The 19,086-nt window shown below is 36.7% G+C and overlaps 3 protein-coding genes and 1 long non-coding RNA gene across 5 annotated transcripts; 2 read left to right on the forward strand and 2 right to left on the reverse strand.

Annotated features, from left to right (window-relative positions):
* Positions 1 to 112: 112 nt before the first annotated feature.
* On the reverse strand, positions 113 to 18,843 carry LOC116302258 (QRFP-like peptide receptor). Of its 2 annotated transcripts, none has more exons than XM_031711490.2 (2): positions 18,776 to 18,843; positions 113 to 1,634 (listed from the first exon to the last, which is right to left on the reverse strand). In XM_031711490.2, exon 2 carries the CDS (start codon positions 1,608 to 1,610, stop codon positions 624 to 626), a length of 987 nt encoding a protein of 328 aa, XP_031567350.1. In that variant the 5' UTR covers positions 1,611 to 1,634; positions 18,776 to 18,843; the 3' UTR covers positions 113 to 623. The 2 variants fall into 2 exon arrangements, with proteins under 2 accessions (XP_031567350.1, XP_031567349.1); XM_031711489.2 differs by lacking the exon at positions 18,776 to 18,843 and adding an exon at positions 5,121 to 5,701.
* LOC116302260 (uncharacterized) lies at positions 5,451 to 6,264 on the forward strand. Its single transcript, XR_004197838.2, has 2 exons — positions 5,451 to 5,494; positions 5,695 to 6,264. It is a non-coding gene; the product is annotated as an uncharacterized LOC116302260 (long non-coding RNA).
* Positions 7,967 to 10,923, reverse strand: LOC148910950 (uncharacterized). Its single transcript, XM_089030517.1, has one exon. It carries the CDS (start codon positions 10,921 to 10,923, stop codon positions 8,218 to 8,220), a length of 2,706 nt encoding a protein of 901 aa, XP_088886643.1. The 3' UTR covers positions 7,967 to 8,217.
* On the forward strand, positions 12,469 to 16,357 carry LOC148910951 (uncharacterized). The gene has a single exon (XM_089030518.1). It carries the CDS (start codon positions 13,488 to 13,490, stop codon positions 16,191 to 16,193), a length of 2,706 nt encoding a protein of 901 aa, XP_088886644.1. The 5' UTR covers positions 12,469 to 13,487; the 3' UTR covers positions 16,194 to 16,357.
* Positions 18,844 to 19,086: the final 243 nt, after the last annotated feature.

Below are 19,086 nucleotides of genomic sequence, written 5' to 3' on the forward strand. Positions count from 1 at the left end.
TTATATACATGTTTATAAATGCATGGTATATACAAATCAATGTACACATCGCTGTCTTGTGTCCTTGGTTGACCGTACGGCAACACATGAAATGATTTTATGAAGCGCATCTTTGCAACTATCTCAATACTCTCACTATCAAGAAAATTCCCAGAAATTTCGGAAAAATATTGTGCCAGATGCAAGATACTTGATTGGGTGGGCGGCACAAATGGAATGACTTTAAAAAGCGCATCTTTGCAACTATCTCAATACTATTCACTATCAGGAAAATTCCCAGAAATTCCTGAAAAATATTGTGCCAGATGCAAGATACTTGGGTGGGCCGCACAAATGAAATGTCTTTAAAAATTGCATCTTTGCAACTTTCTCAGTGTCACTATCCAAAACATAACCCTAGAAAATCCCTAAAATGTGCTGCAAGATGCCGTTTCGTTTTAAAGCTTGTATCCGAATCAGACGAGCACTGATATTACATGATCGAATACAGAACGAAAAATATGTAATTCTAAAAACTCGGTTGTATAGGACATAACATTTTCTCGTCAATGTATTATGCGATCAAGGCTCTACAAATGTTCTGCACACGTGTGGTTTATATATCCTTCGTTTTTCTTGTCAAATCAGAATGCATGACTACTGAGCGTCTCAACGCGCATCTCTTCTGGGGGTTGATTAGTAATCTTTCTCGTGCTATGACATTGATCCCCTTCTAGCGTAGAAACATCATTACGTCGAAGGCCCAGAATGCGCATGAGCTGTTTACGAAACCGCTGACTGTAAACAATGAAGATAATTGGATTGACAGCCGAGTTTAGAAGAACGAGCGCTTCAGGTAGACTGTATTTTGGATCTTTGCTATTCCACGATGATGCTAGCAGCATGTAAATAATGAGGTCTGATGACCAGCAAATGATATACACTACTGTCACGATCAAGAGCATCTTCGTGACAGTCTTGCGTGACTTGATCACGGAATGTTGCGCAGGGCGCACAGTTGATTGGCTTTTTCCAAACCAAAGTTTTCGAATAACACGCCCATATAAGAACGCCATGAGTGCCACAGGAATAATGAGCAGAAAAATGAGCGTCAGGGTCGAGAACGCTGATGCCTCCGACTCCTTGGTCCAGTGTTCGATACAAGAATTTCCTGCCTTGCTGTAAACGACAACGAAGAACAAAGGAGACATGAAAATAACAGCATACAGCCAGCAAACAATCACTGTCATCTTGACTTTCTTGAGGGTGAAGCGCTGCTTGAAAGGATAAATCACTGCAAAATACCTCTCAAACGCCAGCACGATGACTGAAAAACTAGATGCTGTTGAACCAACCCAAGAAAAGTTACCTCCTGTGACGAACTTACACAACCAATCACCGGTCACGCCATAGGGATAAGTGAATGCGTGACGTAACACGTGACGAGGGAAAAAGAACACGCCCACCATGATGTCAGCGACACTCATGTTCAACACGATGATGTCACGCACTTGTCGTTGCTGCTTGGGAGTCGATATTATGATGTAAACCAATAGGATGTTACCTACGATGTCAACGACGATGAGGAATATGAAGAACGACATGATAGCAATATCTGTAGGACTTAGCATCTTATGACCGGGCGATTGTAATTGCTGGAAAATAGATTATATAATGTAATCAATATGTGAACGCACACATTTACTAAAGTAGAGGTGTGTTTAGAAAAAAACTGAACGGTATCATTTGTATTATTTTTTTCAAATAAGCTCTCAAATTAAGTCAATATGCAGCCCATTTTTTCTGTCTTCATCCTTTTGACCTTCTCCGAACTGAATGTACCTATTCCTGCACCTGATTTCTATTTTTTCCTTAAAGTCATTTCCTTCGATATTAACGAGCTAAAAAAAGACAGTCAGTAACATATCATGGCCAGCTCAGTGTTATGACTAATATATTAGGCTTAGAAGAACCGCACTATTAATTGGCTATACATTACATGCAACCTAATTCATTTATTTAGTCTTCTTTCTTTCCTTGAATTGTTTGTTTGTTTCGTTCGCTCGTTCTTTTGATTTATTCATTATTTACCCTTTCTCTTATTCGTTCATATTTTGTTTTCTTTATTTTCAATTGCATATATATCTTCCACTGTGATTTTCTTTCCTTCTTTTGTTTGATTTGTTTATTATTTTTTCTTTTTCTTCCGTCAATTACATATTGTTTTTCTTTTCTTTTCTTTATTTTTTCTTTGATGTGGGTAATGCATCTACCGTTAAGCTCCATTATACAAAATAAAAACATCCTACATCAAAATCATTTGATCAACTTTAGATCATCAACAAACCAGCCTCCCAAGTCAAGTGGTCCGGATGTAAGTAAAGCAGGCATTAGACCGACTTAAGAGCACTTTATAATAGACAAGAGGACTCTGGTTTAATGTTAAAATCTTTTTGAAGCAAAATCAAGTACGTTCAAATGTTAGTGAAGTGTACGACAGAAAACATATATGTCACTTTCAAGGACACTTGGTCTGGTCGTTTATCTCCACCTTGTATACGGTTAAAGAACGTCTTAAAACAGCTAGATAAGCTTTAATGATACCAAATACTGCATAGTATAGTATTGACAATGCAATATTAAGATTTAAATTTATAAGGGCTTAAAAAAACATAAAGAAAACACGTTACTAAAATTGGAAATTCTTCTAAATTAATATACACAAGATAAGCTTTACTGATACCAAATACTGCATAGTGAATAGAGTATTATGTTGTTGTACTATAAGGAAAAGTATCTCATATCGTTAAATATAACTCGTAACTTCAGCAGATATAACCGTATATTACCATGTATATTATTTCGTGCAGGCTTAATTCAGAGGCAAAAAAAGACTTCAAACTGATAGCCATTACGGTGAGTATGAGCTTTAATTAGTCATTATAATTAATAGTATAGTATTGATAATGCAATATTGAAATTTAAATTCATATGGGCTTAAAAAACATAAAGAAAAACACATATTACTAAAATTAGAAATTCTTCTAAATTAATATACACAAGATAAGCTTTACTGATACCAAATACTGCATAGTGAATAGAGTATTATGTTGTTATACTATAAGGAAAAGTATCTCATATCGTTAAATATAACTCGTAACTTCAGCAGATATAACCGTATATTACCATGTATATTATTTCGTGCAGGCTTAATTCAGAGGCAAAAAAAGACTTCAAACTGATAGTCATTACGGTGAGTATGAGCTTTAATTAGTCATTATAATTAATAGTATAGTATTGATAATGCAATATTAAAATTCAAATTTATATGGGCTTGAAAAAAACATAAAGAAAAACACATATTACTAAAATTAGAAATTAATATATACACAAGGACAAAATTAAAAATACCAAAAAAACAAATCGAGCCCAAAATAGCAGATATAATTCTAACACGAACGAACATGTTAGCTGATAAAAAATACCAAAAAAATATATTTCTTAAAATTTTCAATTCAGGGATGCCAACCTCCAAAGTACAAGCAAATCGAAAAAAAACTTATTTGTTTCATATATATCGGTAAAAAAGACATATTGGGTTTTGAAACGATAAAACGAAAGCTTATATTTTTTGAGGAAATTCGAAGAGTTCAGAAAGTAGAATGAAAGAAAAGCTATATTGATCTTAACACATGCAGTGACGCCCACTGAATTTCAATTTTATTTATTTTACTGACTAATAACTATTTATTGTGACTCAAAAAGGCAAATAATGGCAAAGCAATGCGAGTAGAAAATGTTAATGATTATAAAATATCGTTGGTTTTGAACCAAGAAATTTTGGATTTTGCATACGGCTTTTTGAGCCAAGGTAACAAAAGGAAAATTCATGAATCTTCGAAACAAGACACATATCTTTTAATCTCTCCCTTCTTCTTTCTTTTATTTGATATAAGTTCAAGCGTGCTCGAATAATCTCCAATTATCAACAGAGACATGGCTTGCAAACTGTTGAAACATTAAGTTTTTTTTTATTCTTTTCCTTTCCTTCTATCTTTTTTCCTTCTTTCTTTCCTTCAATCTTCCTTTGTTTTTTAGGGGTTTTTTTTCCTTGTTTCTTTTTTTCTTTTTCTTTCTGTCTGTTTCCTTTTCTCTCCTTCCTATCTCTAATCAACCATCACGCAGTCTCATAATTGGTAGTTCCCAAAAACGAAGATGCGCCGCTTGAAAACGGTTCCACCCAGACATAAATAAGACTCGAAGGTTTATAGTACTGCGAAGCAGTTGTAAAGGGCACTTCATTTTTAAACCGTCCTACTCAGATTCTCCAGTGGTTATTGACCATGGCAGAGAAGGCAAATTAACTTGATAGCGTTCGAGTCTGTTCTGAACTGAGTCTCAATTTAATAGATCAAGAGTTTCAAGTGCTACAAGAAGTAAATAATCGCGCGTTTTTCCGCTCGGTGTTTTTGTTTGTTTTCTCGGCGGAAGAATTTGAAATAGCTAACAGTTGCTAAAAATCACGGATTTTTCTGGAAAACACAAGAAATCGATAGGGAATATGTTCCAGAATGTTCTACACTTAGATATCTGTTATTGTTCTTTTGTTGTAGTTTCCCCTCCAAAACAGGAAACATTTGGTAACGATTTGAATAAAGGAAAAAAAAAAAACAAACAAAAAACAGTTGCTTTGAAAATGATGATCATGACTCTGTTAACATAGAATTCAAATATAAGGTACTTTTTATAGAGTTACAAGTACTAAACTATTACAAAAATAGTACAATAGACCAACAAATAAGTCTTAACAAATGAAAAACGTGATTAAGATAGTCCAAAATAATGATCAGAGTTCTTGGAATTTAATATTCAAAATCAGAGGTTCTATTTCAAATCGAGTTAAAATTATTTTTTCTTAGATAAAAAAATAACTGGGGAAAAAAAAAAAAGCTAGAAATAAAAACCCAGATCCTACAAATTAATAGGTACTATTTCAAATCGAATTAAAATTATTTTTTATTAGGCAAAAAAAATTAATAATAATAATATAATAATAATGTGACAACAAAAAAAAAAAAAAAAAAAGAAGAAGAAGAAGAAGAAGAAGAAAAATAGCTAGAAATAAAAAACTCAAATCCTACCTCTTAATTCAAGACTGGAAATACGTCCAACTAAGTCTTCTTGCAGTTCTCAGCTAGCTAGAGGCTTACGAGCTGTTGCCTTCCTAGCAGAATTTCTTGTGCATCTGACTCAAGGAAAAGTGTGCCGACTTTTTGTCAAAGTCCGCTAACCAGTGGTCATAATTTACTTCTGGAAACAACGGGCCGGGATACTCTGTATTCAAATACTATTCTGCGCATGACCGGATAATGACGTAAGTAATCGCCTTGGCAACTGCCTTGGTGAGTCACCGCAATTCAGACCCCAGCATGAGAAAGAAGTCTTGTTTTTTAATAGTGTTTGCATTAGAAGTACTTCACATATGACCTTTTCGTTAGTTATTTCATCGAAAACTGTAAGTTGATATTGAGATTGTTTTCATGAAACGATCGCATGCACGCTCGGTATTTTACCCTTGGCACTATTGGCCAGCCAAAAGCCGTCATATGCCTCTGGTACCCATGAGACTCACTGTTGAGAGGATCAAACATTGACGGAGTATGACATGATAATATGTTAATCTATATTGAGTCATTTATTTCAACATCACATTAGGGGCCAAATCCCAGCGTGGTCCTTGCTTCTCGTTTGAATGAAGTTCAATAACAAAAGGAATGCTCTCGTTTGGGAAGCACCGGTTATTGATATACAACACGTACAAAGATCGGTATCATGACATTCTGCTTAAAAGCTGCTTAAAGCTGTGTGAAAAGGCATCTGGAGAAGAACAAAGGAACTCGTTTCAAGTAGGAATACTTCATCGATTCATAACAAGTGTGTAGTCAACAGGCGTGATGTCATATCTCGGATTAAACTGCTTCTTGGTTGTCGACAAATGTGAAAAAAGTAGACGCAAAAAATATTTTAGAACAAGAAAATATATTTTTTCTTTGCCTATTCCAGGATTACCTATCTGATGTTCTCTTTCTCTCACTTTTCTTTTAATGGAGCCTTTTCCTTTGGGCATAATGGTTCCTTAACTCAAACCTCTTTTAAACCAAATTCACATGTATCTTCTAAACAGGAACTAAAGACTGAGTCTAATAATACCCAAAACGTGAACTTACACGTTATCTGTAAACGGCGGGAAATTAGCCTTGAAATAAAAGGCAATTGTTCTCCTTCTCTGTTTATCTTAGGGTTTTTTTTTTTTTACTTTTGAGAACATTGCTGATCGCCGCATTAATGCGGTACTGCATGAGTGAAAAGTGATAATGAAAATGAGTTTCTTGATACAATAAAGTAATAAAGCCAAAATGAGCTATTCTATATACAAAGTTTTTCTAACGTTTACACTCAATAGGTGAATTTTGAATATTCCAAGTTACTGTAATTTTCATAAACATGCGAACTCTGTGTCTGCGATTTGGTTTTTCGCTGCCATCAATCAAACCTAATCAGTCGGCACCTTTCATATTTTTGATTGACGGCAGCCAAAAACCATATTTCAGCTTGCAACCCGGAGACATATAGAGTTTGCATGTTTATGAAAATTGGAGCAATGGACATTTAAGAATAGGAGTTTTAGAAATACGAAGTTTTTTCAAATTTCTTAAGATTATACAGTTCACTTCACTGTCTCTTCCATTTTTATTAGAAACGTCTGATTGCCGAACTCTCCTTCTTTTTGAGTAATGAAGAAATAATTTGAATTTTAGAAAAGCCTGAAACAACCTTTGGGCGTGGCCGACATCAGGCCATACGGCTAACTCAGATCAAACCCTGCATGAACCATAATAATGAACCAACCTCTAGGCTGATCTAAGTCAGAGCATGGCTAACTCACATATTGAACCCTGAAACAACCTCTGGGCTGATCTAAGTCAGGGCACGGCTATAACTCACATATTGAACCATGAAACAACCTCTGGGCTGATCTAAGTCAGGGAACGACAAACTCACAGGTCGAACCCTGAAACAACCTCTGGGCTGATCTAAGTCAGGGCATGGCTAACTCACAGATCGAACCCTGAAACAACCTTTGAGCTGATCTACGTCAGGGAACGACAAATTCAAAGATCGAACCCTGAAACAACCTCTGAGCTGATCTAAAGTCAGAGAACGACAAATTCACAGGTCGTGAAAAACGGAGAAAATTCTCGAATTTAAGCCGCGGAGAGACCTAACATTAAAAAAAACCCTCTCACGATTAATTCTAAGTATAGATAATGAGAAAGAAGCCGATTTCATGACCATCTGTTCATGCATCTTTTCAGATGACAGAGAAGAGATTATGCCATAACGAGGACTAATGAAACTGTCAACACAGCAGAAAAAAATACTAACAAATTTTCTTATCATCAGTCTGTATCTCATATTCCTCGTTTGCAAGATAAACATTTTTAGTTTCATTTTTAGAAACGTTATTTCAGGTTAAGCAATTAGCGCATGCGCAATAGTCCCCATATAAAATTTCTTGGCCGACGAGCTTCATCATTATCTTCAAATTTTATCGATACCCTAAAACAATCGCTTAGCTGACAACAGTGTTGAAGAGTTCATTATTAAATGTGAACAATTAAAGTGCCTATGACACCTAACTCGATATTTTCAGTATTGATTGTTGATTCTAAATAAAGTGAATAATTAAAGATATATTATATGTAATATATTATATAATATACAAATCACATAAGGGTGCTGAAGAGTTTACTTGTTCCTATATCTGTCATATATTAGTTATATCTTTGTTGTATAATATTTATATATTAGCTATATATCATTTCATATATTGTAGAGTCCCATCTGACAGGCGCATTTGGGAACATTGGAAAATGCGCGGTATAAATGTATTATTATTATTATTATTATTATTATTATTATTAAGATATAACTAGCTAAAAACTAGTGTGAGCTGCGTCGGTGTTTCTAATGAAACAGTAATGATGAAAAGGTAAATTATACACCGTGAAAAGATGAAAAAACTTACTGACGTTTCGGACGCTAGTCCTTCGTCGGAGTAAAAGAGAAAGAAGTGGTAGAAAGGAGTGTATATATGATAGAATAAGACAAAAGAAACCAATGAGAGCAAGGTAGGCAAGGAAACAAAAACAAACAATCAAAAGACAAAAGAAAAGGTTAGTTGAAAATAAAGCGTTCATTAATCCCGTTGGGACTAAGAGTGCCCAATAGGTGAATAAGCCGCATTTCTTTGGTCTTGCGACAATCATTGTTGCCGTTAAGCAAAGAAAGACCGAAAACAATGAAGTCAGAAAGAGAATGGTTAGCTAGATTAAAATGGCGGGAAACTGGTTTGGTGGGATCGTTATTGCGAATATCATAAAGATGATTGCAAATGCGATCACCAAGACGGCGGCCAGTCTCGCCCACATACAAAAGATTACAGCGGGTACATTTAATACAATATACAACATTAGAAGTGGTACAAACAAAATGGTCAGTGATTTTAACAGTTGATTTAGGACCGACAACAGAAGTGTGAGAGACTATGTGAGGACAAGTATAACAACGTTTACGAGAACAGCGAAAAGTACCAGGTTCTTTGTTAGAGGGAAGAACTCCCTTGACCAAGAAAGAACGGAGATTACGATCACGTTTATAGGAAAAGAGAGGGCGGTTGTTGAAAATAGCAGAAGTGCGAGTATCAGAGTCAAGCAGAGAAAAGTTGCGGTTAACAATGGGTTTAATGGAAATGTTAATAGGATGATACGTAAGAGTGAAAGGAATGCGGTCATTAGAGGGACGAGTGTGAGGAGTGAGAGCGGTGGTACGATCAATAGTAGAAACTTTACGAATGGCGCGATCAATAACATGAGCAGGATAATTACGCTTAAGGAAGAAGGAACGCATCTCAGAACATTTAACAGAAAAATCAAGATCATCACTACACAAACGACGAAGACGAAGAAATTGCGAGAACGGAATAGCGTTAAGAGTGTGCTTAGGATGAGAAGACGAGTAGAGTAAATAAGAATGAGAGTCAGTAGGTTTGTAATGGACACTAGTGCTAAGACGGTCGTCATTAACACTAAGCAAGATGTCAAGGAAAGTGACTGATGTTTCACTAACCTCCCACGTAAAGTCTAAGGCAGGGTGAAAAGAGTTAACAAAAGAGATGAAAGAATCTAAGTCATTACGCGAACAAGAAGTAGCACCAATACAATCATCAATATACCGTCCAAAAAACTCAGGTTTAGGTCCAGTATATTGTTGAAAAACAAGGTTTTCGATATAACCAACAAACAAATTGGCATAACTAGGGCCCATCTTAGTACCCATAGCAACACCGTTTATCTGCCGATAATACCGATCACCGAAAGAAAAACAATTAAGAGTAAGAACAAGTTCAGCTAAGCGTAACAAAGTGGGAGTGCTGGGCTCGAGGACAGGACGAAGATCGAAAAAATGCTGAAGAGCACGAAGGCCCTCATCATTAGGAATAACAGTATACAAAGATTTGACATCCATAGTAAACAAAAGCTTAGAAGAGTTATCAGGAAAGCGAAAATCGTTAAAAATACTAAGAGCGTGATTAGTATCCTTAATATAAGTAGGTAAAGACTGAACAATAGGCAGCATGAGAGAATCTAGATAGCTAGAGATGAGTTCGGTAGGACAACTACAAGCAGAAACAATAGGACGGCCAGGGTTGTTAGCTTTGTGAATCTTAGGAAGAAAATAGACGTGAGAAGTACGAGGAGTAATAACAAAAAGGTTTTTAGCAGTGGAGGGTAAAGAGCCATCAGAAATGAAAGAGTTAACAGTGTCTTTAACTAATTTTTGATTGTCAGGGGTAAGATCCTTATCCACTTCACAATAAAAATTAGTATCAGAGAGTTGACGTATAGCTTCCTGTTTATACAGGTCAGAACGCCAGACAACAACTGCACCGCCTTTGTCAGCGGGCTTAATAACAATGTCAGAACGATTGCGTAATTGACGTAAAGCCAACCACTCGTCCTTAGAAAGATTAGAATAACTGAGTTTACGGTTAAGATTGAGATTAGAAATATCACGGCGACACTTATTGACAAAAAGATCAAGAGAAGAAAATTGTCCCTCGGGAGGGACCCAGTTAGACTTACGAGGACAAAGGCGCTCAAAGACATCACGTTCACAGTTAGAGTTAGAAGAGTCGGAGAAAAAAGCTTTAAGGCGAGTACGGCGAAAAAAAGATTCAGAGTCTTTCTTGACCTGAAATTCATCAGATTTCTTAGCAAGAGGAACGAAGTTCAAACCCTTGCTAAGAACTGAAATTTCAGAATCAGAAAGAGGTAAATCTTCGGGAATGGTGACAACGGAATGACTGAAGACATTGTGATTGCTATGTTCAACATGTGTAAAAGGATCAAAACCAACAAGAGACACAAACTTATTACGCTTAGTAACAAACAAAGACTGGTACAAACGGCGGTTAAGAGTAAGAATGTGATTACGAATGGAGGAAACTAACACTGCCGGACAGACATTAGACAAGTCTCTGAGGCAAGCAGCAGTATCAAGAGTGAGGGCATCACGTTTACAGCACATACTACGAATAGTGGAACGCATGACAGAGCGAGAGAAAGTGGAACAAGCAGAAGAAACATCGGAAAAATACTGAGTAGAGTTGACACCAAAATTAGAAGCATGAAACTTAACACGAAAACCAACAGGAATGACTTTAGCATGAAGACAACGACCAATGAAATAGATATGACTAACAAAGCGTGTTTTAGCGAGAGTAAGGTTAAAGAGTTTGAGAGCGAGATTAGAGCTAATGTTAGGAAAAGGAAATAAAAAACTTACCATTTCCTTGCGGAGTTCCTTGATGATGTTCGGCATCTGAAATAGAATAAAAATGGTCGCAGTATATAGTAATAAAAAGATATAACTAGCTAAAAACTAGTGTGAGCTGCGTCGGTGTTTCTAATGAAACAGTAATGATGAAAAGGTAAATTATACACCGTGAAAAGATGAAAAAACTTACTGACGTTTCGGACGCTAGTCCTTCGTCGGAGTAAAAGAGAAAGAAGTGGTAGAAAGGAGTGTATATATGATAGAATAAGACAAAAGAAACCAATGAGAGCAAGGTAGGCAAGGAAACAAAAACAAACAATCAAAAGACAAAAGAAAAGGTTAGTTGAAAATAAAGCGTTCATTAATCCCGTTGGGACTAAGAGTGCCCAATAGGTGAATAAGCCGCATTTCTTTGGTCTTGCGACAATCATTGTTGCCGTTAAGCAAAGAAAGACCGAAAACAATGAAGTCAGAAAGAGAATGGTTAGCTAGATTAAAATGGCGGGAAACTGGTTTGGTGGGATCGTTATTGCGAATATCATAAAGATGATTGCAAATGCGATCACCAAGACGGCGGCCAGTCTCGCCCACATACAAAAGATTACAGCGGGTACATTTAATACAATATACAACATTAGAAGTGGTACAAACAAAATGGTCAGTGATTTTAACAGTTGATTTAGGACCGACAACAGAAGTGTGAGAGACTATGTGAGGACAAGTATAACAACGTTTACGAGAACAGCGAAAAGTACCAGGTTCTTTGTTAGAGGGAAGAACTCCCTTGACCAAGAAAGAACGGAGATTACGATCACGTTTATAGGAAAAGAGAGGGCGGTTGTTGAAAATAGCAGAAGTGCGAGTATCAGAGTCAAGCAGAGAAAAGTTGCGGTTAACAATGGGTTTAATGGAAATGTTAATAGGATGATACGTAAGAGTGAAAGGAATGCGGTCATTAGAGGGACGAGTGTGAGGAGTGAGAGCGGTGGTACGATCAATAGTAGAAACTTTACGAATGGCGCGATCAATAACATGAGCAGGATAATTACGCTTAAGGAAGAAGGAACGCATCTCAGAACATTTAACAGAAAAATCAAGATCATCACTACACAAACGACGAAGACGAAGAAATTGCGAGAACGGAATAGCGTTAAGAGTGTGCTTAGGATGAGAAGACGAGTAGAGTAAATAAGAATGAGAGTCAGTAGGTTTGTAATGGACACTAGTGCTAAGACGGTCGTCATTAACACTAAGCAAGATGTCAAGGAAAGTGACTGATGTTTCACTAACCTCCCACGTAAAGTCTAAGGCAGGGTGAAAAGAGTTAACAAAAGAGATGAAAGAATCTAAGTCATTACGCGAACAAGAAGTAGCACCAATACAATCATCAATATACCGTCCAAAAAACTCAGGTTTAGGTCCAGTATATTGTTGAAAAACAAGGTTTTCGATATAACCAACAAACAAATTGGCATAACTAGGGCCCATCTTAGTACCCATAGCAACACCGTTTATCTGCCGATAATACCGATCACCGAAAGAAAAACAATTAAGAGTAAGAACAAGTTCAGCTAAGCGTAACAAAGCGTTCCTTCTTCCTTAAGCGTAATTATCCTGCTCATGTTATTGATCGCGCCATTCGTAAAGTTTCTACTATTGATCGTACCACCGCTCTCACTCCTCACACTCGTCCCTCTAATGACCGCATTCCTTTCACTCTTACGTATCATCCTATTAACATTTCCATTAAACCCATTGTTAACCGCAACTTTTCTCTGCTTGACTCTGATACTCGCACTTCTGCTATTTTCAACAACCGCCCTCTCTTTTCCTATAAACGTGATCGTAATCTCCGTTCTTTCTTGGTCAAGGGAGTTCTTCCCTCTAACAAAGAACCTGGTACTTTTCGCTGTTCTCGTAAACGTTGTTATACTTGTCCTCACATAGTCTCTCACACTTCTGTTGTCGGTCCTAAATCAACTGTTAAAATCACTGACCATTTTGTTTGTACCACTTCTAATGTTGTATATTGTATTAAATGTACCCGCTGTAATCTTTTGTATGTGGGCGAGACTGGCCGCCGTCTTGGTGATCGCATTTGCAATCATCTTTATGATATTCGCAATAACGATCCCACCAAACCAGTTTCCCGCCATTTTAATCTAGCTAACCATTCTCTTTCTGACTTCATTGTTTTCGGTCTTTCTTTGCTTAACGGCAACAATGATTGTCGCAAGACCAAAGAAATGCGGCTTATTCACCTATTGGGCACTCTTAGTCCCAACGGGATTAATGAACGCTTTATTTTCAACTAACCTTTTCTTTTGTCTTTTGATTGTTTGTTTTTGTTTCCTTGCCTACCTTGCTCTCATTGGTTTCTTTTGTCTTATTCTATCATATATACACTCCTTTCTACCACTTCTTTCTCTTTTACTCCGACGAAGGACTAGCGTCCGAAACGTCAGTAAGTTTTTTCATCTTTTCACGGTGTATAATTTACCTTTTCATCATTACTGTTTCATTAGAAACACCGACGCAGCTCACACTAGTTTTTAGCTAGTTATATCTTTTTATTACTATATACTGCGACCATTTTTATTCTATTTCAGATGCCGAACATCATCAAGGAACTCCGCAAGGAAATGGTAAGTTTTTTATTTCCTTTTCCTAACATTAGCTCTAATCTCGCTCTCAAACTCTTTAACCTTACTCTCGCTAAAACACGCTTTGTTAGTCATATCTATTTCATTGGTCGTTGTCTTCATGCTAAAGTCATTCCTGTTGGTTTTCGTGTTAAGTTTCATGCTTCTAATTTTGGTGTCAACTCTACTCAGTATTTTTCCGATGTTTCTTCTGCTTGTTCCACTTTCTCTCGCTCTGTCATGCGTTCCACTATTCGTAGTATGTGCTGTAAACGTGATGCCCTCACTCTTGATACTGCTGCTTGCCTCAGAGACTTGTCTAATGTCTGTCCGGCAGTGTTAGTTTCCTCCATTCGTAATCACATTCTTACTCTTAACCGCCGTTTGTACCAGTCTTTGTTTGTTACTAAGCGTAATAAGTTTGTGTCTCTTGTTGGTTTTGATCCTTTTACACATGTTGAACATAGCAATCACAATGTCTTCAGTCATTCCGTTGTCACCATTCCCGAAGATTTACCTCTTTCTGATTCTGAAATTTCAGTTCTTAGCAAGGGTTTGAACTTCGTTCCTCTTGCTAAGAAATCTGATGAATTTCAGGTCAAGAAAGACTCTGAATCTTTTTTTCGCCGTACTCGCCTTAAAGCTTTTTTCTCCGACTCTTCTAACTCTAACTGTGAACGTGATGTCTTTGAGCGCCTTTGTCCTCGTAAGTCTAACTGGGTCCCTCCCGAGGGACAATTTTCTTCTCTTGATCTTTTTGTCAATAAGTGTCGCCGTGATATTTCTAATCTCAATCTTAACCGTAAACTCAGTTATTCTAATCTTTCTAAGGACGAGTGGTTGGCTTTACGTCAATTACGCAATCGTTCTGACATTGTTATTAAGCCCGCTGACAAAGGCGGTGCAGTTGTTGTCTGGCGTTCTGACCTGTATAAACAGGAAGCTATACGTCAACTCTCTGATACTAATTTTTATTGTGAAGTGGATAAGGATCTTACCCCTGACAATCAAAAATTAGTTAAAGACACTGTTAACTCTTTCATTTCTGATGGCTCTTTACCCTCCACTGCTAAAAACCTTTTTGTTATTACTCCTCGTACTTCTCACGTCTATTTTCTTCCTAAGATTCACAAAGCTAACAACCCTGGCCGTCCTATTGTTTCTGCTTGTAGTTGTCCTACCGAACTCATCTCTAGCTATCTAGATTCTCTCATGCTGCCTATTGTTCAGTCTTTACCTACTTATATTAAGGATACTAATCACGCTCTTAGTATTTTTAACGATTTTCGCTTTCCTGATAACTCTTCTAAGCTTTTGTTTACTATGGATGTCAAATCTTTGTATACTGTTATTCCTAATGATGAGGGCCTTCGTGCTCTTCAGCATTTTTTCGATCTTCGTCCTGTCCTCGAGCCCAGCACTCCCACTTTGTTACGCTTAGCTGAACTTGTTCTTACTCTTAATTGTTTTTCTTTCGGTGATCGGTATTATCGGCAGATAAACGGTGTTGCTATGGGTACTAAGATGGGCCCTAGTTATGCCAATTTGTTTGTTGGTTATATCGAAAACCTTGTTTTTCAACAATATACTGGACCTAAACCTGAGTTTTTTGGACGGTATATTGATGATTGTATTGGTGCTACTTCTTGTTCGCGTAATGACTTAGATTCTTTCATCTCTTTTGTTAACTCTTTTCACCCTGCCTTAGACTTTACGTGGGAGGTTAGTGAAACATCAGTCACTTTCCTTGACATCTTGCTTAGTGTTAATGACGACCGTCTTAGCACTAGTGTCCATTACAAACCTACTGACTCTCATTCTTATTTACTCTACTCGTCTTCTCATCCTAAGCACACTCTTAACGCTATTCCGTTCTCGCAATTTCTTCGTCTTCGTCGTTTGTGTAGTGATGATCTTGATTTTTCTGTTAAATGTTCTGAGATGCGTTCCTTCTTCCTTAAGCGTAATTATCCTGCTCATGTTATTGATCGCGCCATTCGTAAAGTTTCTACTATTGATCGTACCACCGCTCTCACTCCTCACACTCGTCCCTCTAATGACCGCATTCCTTTCACTCTTACGTATCATCCTATTAACATTTCCATTAAACCCATTGTTAACCGCAACTTTTCTCTGCTTGACTCTGATACTCGCACTTCTGCTATTTTCAACAACCGCCCTCTCTTTTCCTATAAACGTGATCGTAATCTCCGTTCTTTCTTGGTCAAGGGAGTTCTTCCCTCTAACAAAGAACCTGGTACTTTTCGCTGTTCTCGTAAACGTTGTTATACTTGTCCTCACATAGTCTCTCACACTTCTGTTGTCGGTCCTAAATCAACTGTTAAAATCACTGACCATTTTGTTTGTACCACTTCTAATGTTGTATATTGTATTAAATGTACCCGCTGTAATCTTTTGTATGTGGGCGAGACTGGCCGCCGTCTTGGTGATCGCATTTGCAATCATCTTTATGATATTCGCAATAACGATCCCACCAAACCAGTTTCCCGCCATTTTAATCTAGCTAACCATTCTCTTTCTGACTTCATTGTTTTCGGTCTTTCTTTGCTTAACGGCAACAATGATTGTCGCAAGACCAAAGAAATGCGGCTTATTCACCTATTGGGCACTCTTAGTCCCAACGGGATTAATGAACGCTTTATTTTCAACTAACCTTTTCTTTTGTCTTTTGATTGTTTGTTTTTGTTTCCTTGCCTACCTTGCTCTCATTGGTTTCTTTTGTCTTATTCTATCATATATACACTCCTTTCTACCACTTCTTTCTCTTTTACTCCGACGAAGGACTAGCGTCCGAAACGTCAGTAAGTTTTTTCATCTTTTCACGGTGTATAATTTACCTTATTATTATTATTATTATTATTATCATTATATTTTTAGCTTCCCTTAGCAGGTGGTTTTAATGTTTTTCAAAAAGATACAAAAGAAAGACATTGCTGAGTTTTATATCGAGCAGGGCCCAGTTTTACGAAGGGTGGATACCCCTATCCGATGGATAAATCCTTATCCACTGGACAAGATTTAACCGTCGGATAGCGCTTTCCGCCCACCGGGCCCTGGACGACTGGGGACGCCGAAGAACTATTGACCAAGAATCCACACTCATTCAACTTAACTGATAAATACTGTGCGATACAGTTGAAATACCTCGCATAATCCATAACTTTTTTTCTGACTCCCAGAGATGCTTCCAGAGCAAGGAAACAATTGTTTAAACAAAAGTTTATGACATAAAAATTTTTCATATATATAGTTATATAATACCGGCATCATGCTCGACAAATAAAGCCTGGTTTTGCCGGATCAAATGAACAAAAATCACTGGGAAATAGAGATATTCAAGGCATCGTTTTCAGAATTGTCCTGTTTCGACCCATTGGTCCTTCCACGATATAAAACTCCGCAATGGCCACCATTTTGATATTTATATACAGCAAGATTTTTATAGCATACAGCAAACGAAACTAAAGGGCAACTCTTTTGTGAAAGTCAAGCAGCAAGCAACATGCCGGGCATAAAAAATCACCAACTAGACGCATATCTGCGTGAACTCGGTCTTCATAGCAGAAAATCGAAAGAATTCTTCGTGAACACTATCATCTTTCTGACGCCCTTCTGACGAAAACTTGAAAAATTCCGCCATTGCTCGACCATGTGCTTATGTGGCGCATACTACGCACGCGCATAGAACTTGCGCATGCGCTTTCAACGCAACTGCGATTTGTGACAGAACGCAAATTAAGCCCAATTTATACCTCGGGCATTTCTTTGAAAGCCCGAGTAATAAAAACTCGTGCCTGCCTCATTACTAATTCACAGCATGAAAAACTCCACAATTTGGGTAAGTTAAATTCGGACGTCATAGGAAACAGAAGGATTAAATTTTAAATAAATAGATGAGATTTTGTTGACACTAGAATGTATTTGAACACTAGTTCATCACAGGTAAAATTGAATCACTGTTATCTTTCCTATTCATTTCCTCTTAATTCATTTACAATTTCCTTTTAAATCTTTCATTTAAAATTGAAATTTTCAATGAGAAAAATCACATTGAAACAGAATGTCCTCATTGTTCTCAAAAAGTTAGTTCATATTCTTTAAACTTTAAACCTTTTTTTTTTTTGACAATTAAATAAACTACTCGAATTTCAGATTGAATCTTTGATAACAAATTTAAAGATGATTTCCACATTGATAAAGGAAAGTTTTCTCACAATTTTACGGAATCCAATCCCAAAATTTTCACTTTTCTTAGAAAATGTGCTCTTTCTCATTTCCAACTTAAACTTAAATTAAGAAATTTAAACAAAATTTCCACAGCTTTTTCACAAATTAAGTGGAGAAAATGTTTGGACTTTTTTAAAAATCGCTCTTCGTTTAGAATTTTGTATTGAATCTTTGATTCAAAATAGAAACGGATTTTCCACATTTAGACAGAGAAACTTTCCACTAAAACTATTATATAATTTTCGACGTTTCTTAACCTTCATGAAAGAGTTATAGAAGGTAATTAAAACTGAACATCCGTCACTTTCAATGAACGTGATAATCATAGTTTCGTGAAATGCGAGATAATCTGTTAATCAAGAACGTGATCTAGGCTAAGATACCCAAAATAAGTTGTCACTGATACATTAATCTTGGGAAAGATAAAATTTTCTCTCTTCAAATGTTTGGGCGTGATTTTGCTTAAAAAAGACTTGCTTCTTAACCTAGGCCTCTATCCTGTTGTTTTTCCGTAGAGAAACCTCTCGGCATTTATGCGTTAAAATAATTAAAAACTTGTTTCTTTCTGGGTTTTTTCTTTACTCTTAAAACGTACTGCCACTTCATGCTATTTACGTACTTTTCTTTAAAAAATAACACAGTCAAATAAAAAGAAATTCTGACGATTCCTTCATTTCTTTCTTACCCTCTTTATACAATTGGGCTCCTTTTTTTTTCTTTCGTTTCTTTGTACTGGTTGCGTAATTCCCTATATATCTCTCTTCAGTTCTTTCTTTTTTCTTCCCCCATTAATTTTTCTTTACGTTCCCTTTTTTCTTTTATCTTCCCCCCTCTCCTTTTTCATTCGTTTCTTTAACTTAGCTTTTCGCTACTGTTTCTCTAATAAATAACACAATAATTTTCACTCACTCATCCCTTCCTTGCTTTTATCTATTGAAAATATTGTTTCTCCTCTTGTTTTCATTTTGTGCTTCAGTTCTACTACATACCCATTCATCATTACATACCTTTTCCCAAAACCTTTCTCTAGCTATCTCGCTCTGCAGGGAAGCGATGTAATTGATCTGTGTTACTCTAACCAGCGTATATATACTAAAAGGTTGGATTAGGAGAAGTCAAGCGACGTGATTTGTTAGCACTCGTCTAGCACTCGTGGGTCACAGGATTTATATAAAGCGCCATTCGAGTAGATTCACTTTTAATCACGCAAAATTTCATTTCTGCCATTTCTGCCAAGATTCTGCCATGTATTTTAATTCAGTCAAATATAGATTGAAACTTAATTAACACAGATCAAAGAAACTACAGCGCGGGTCAC

This window comes from Actinia tenebrosa, unplaced genomic scaffold, assembly GCF_029948245.1.
Source record: "Actinia tenebrosa isolate PJP-AT-01 unplaced genomic scaffold, QUT_ActTen_1.0 PGA_scaffold15__27_contigs__length_11533743, whole genome shotgun sequence".
NCBI lineage: Eukaryota > Metazoa > Cnidaria > Anthozoa > Actiniaria > Actiniidae > Actinia > Actinia tenebrosa.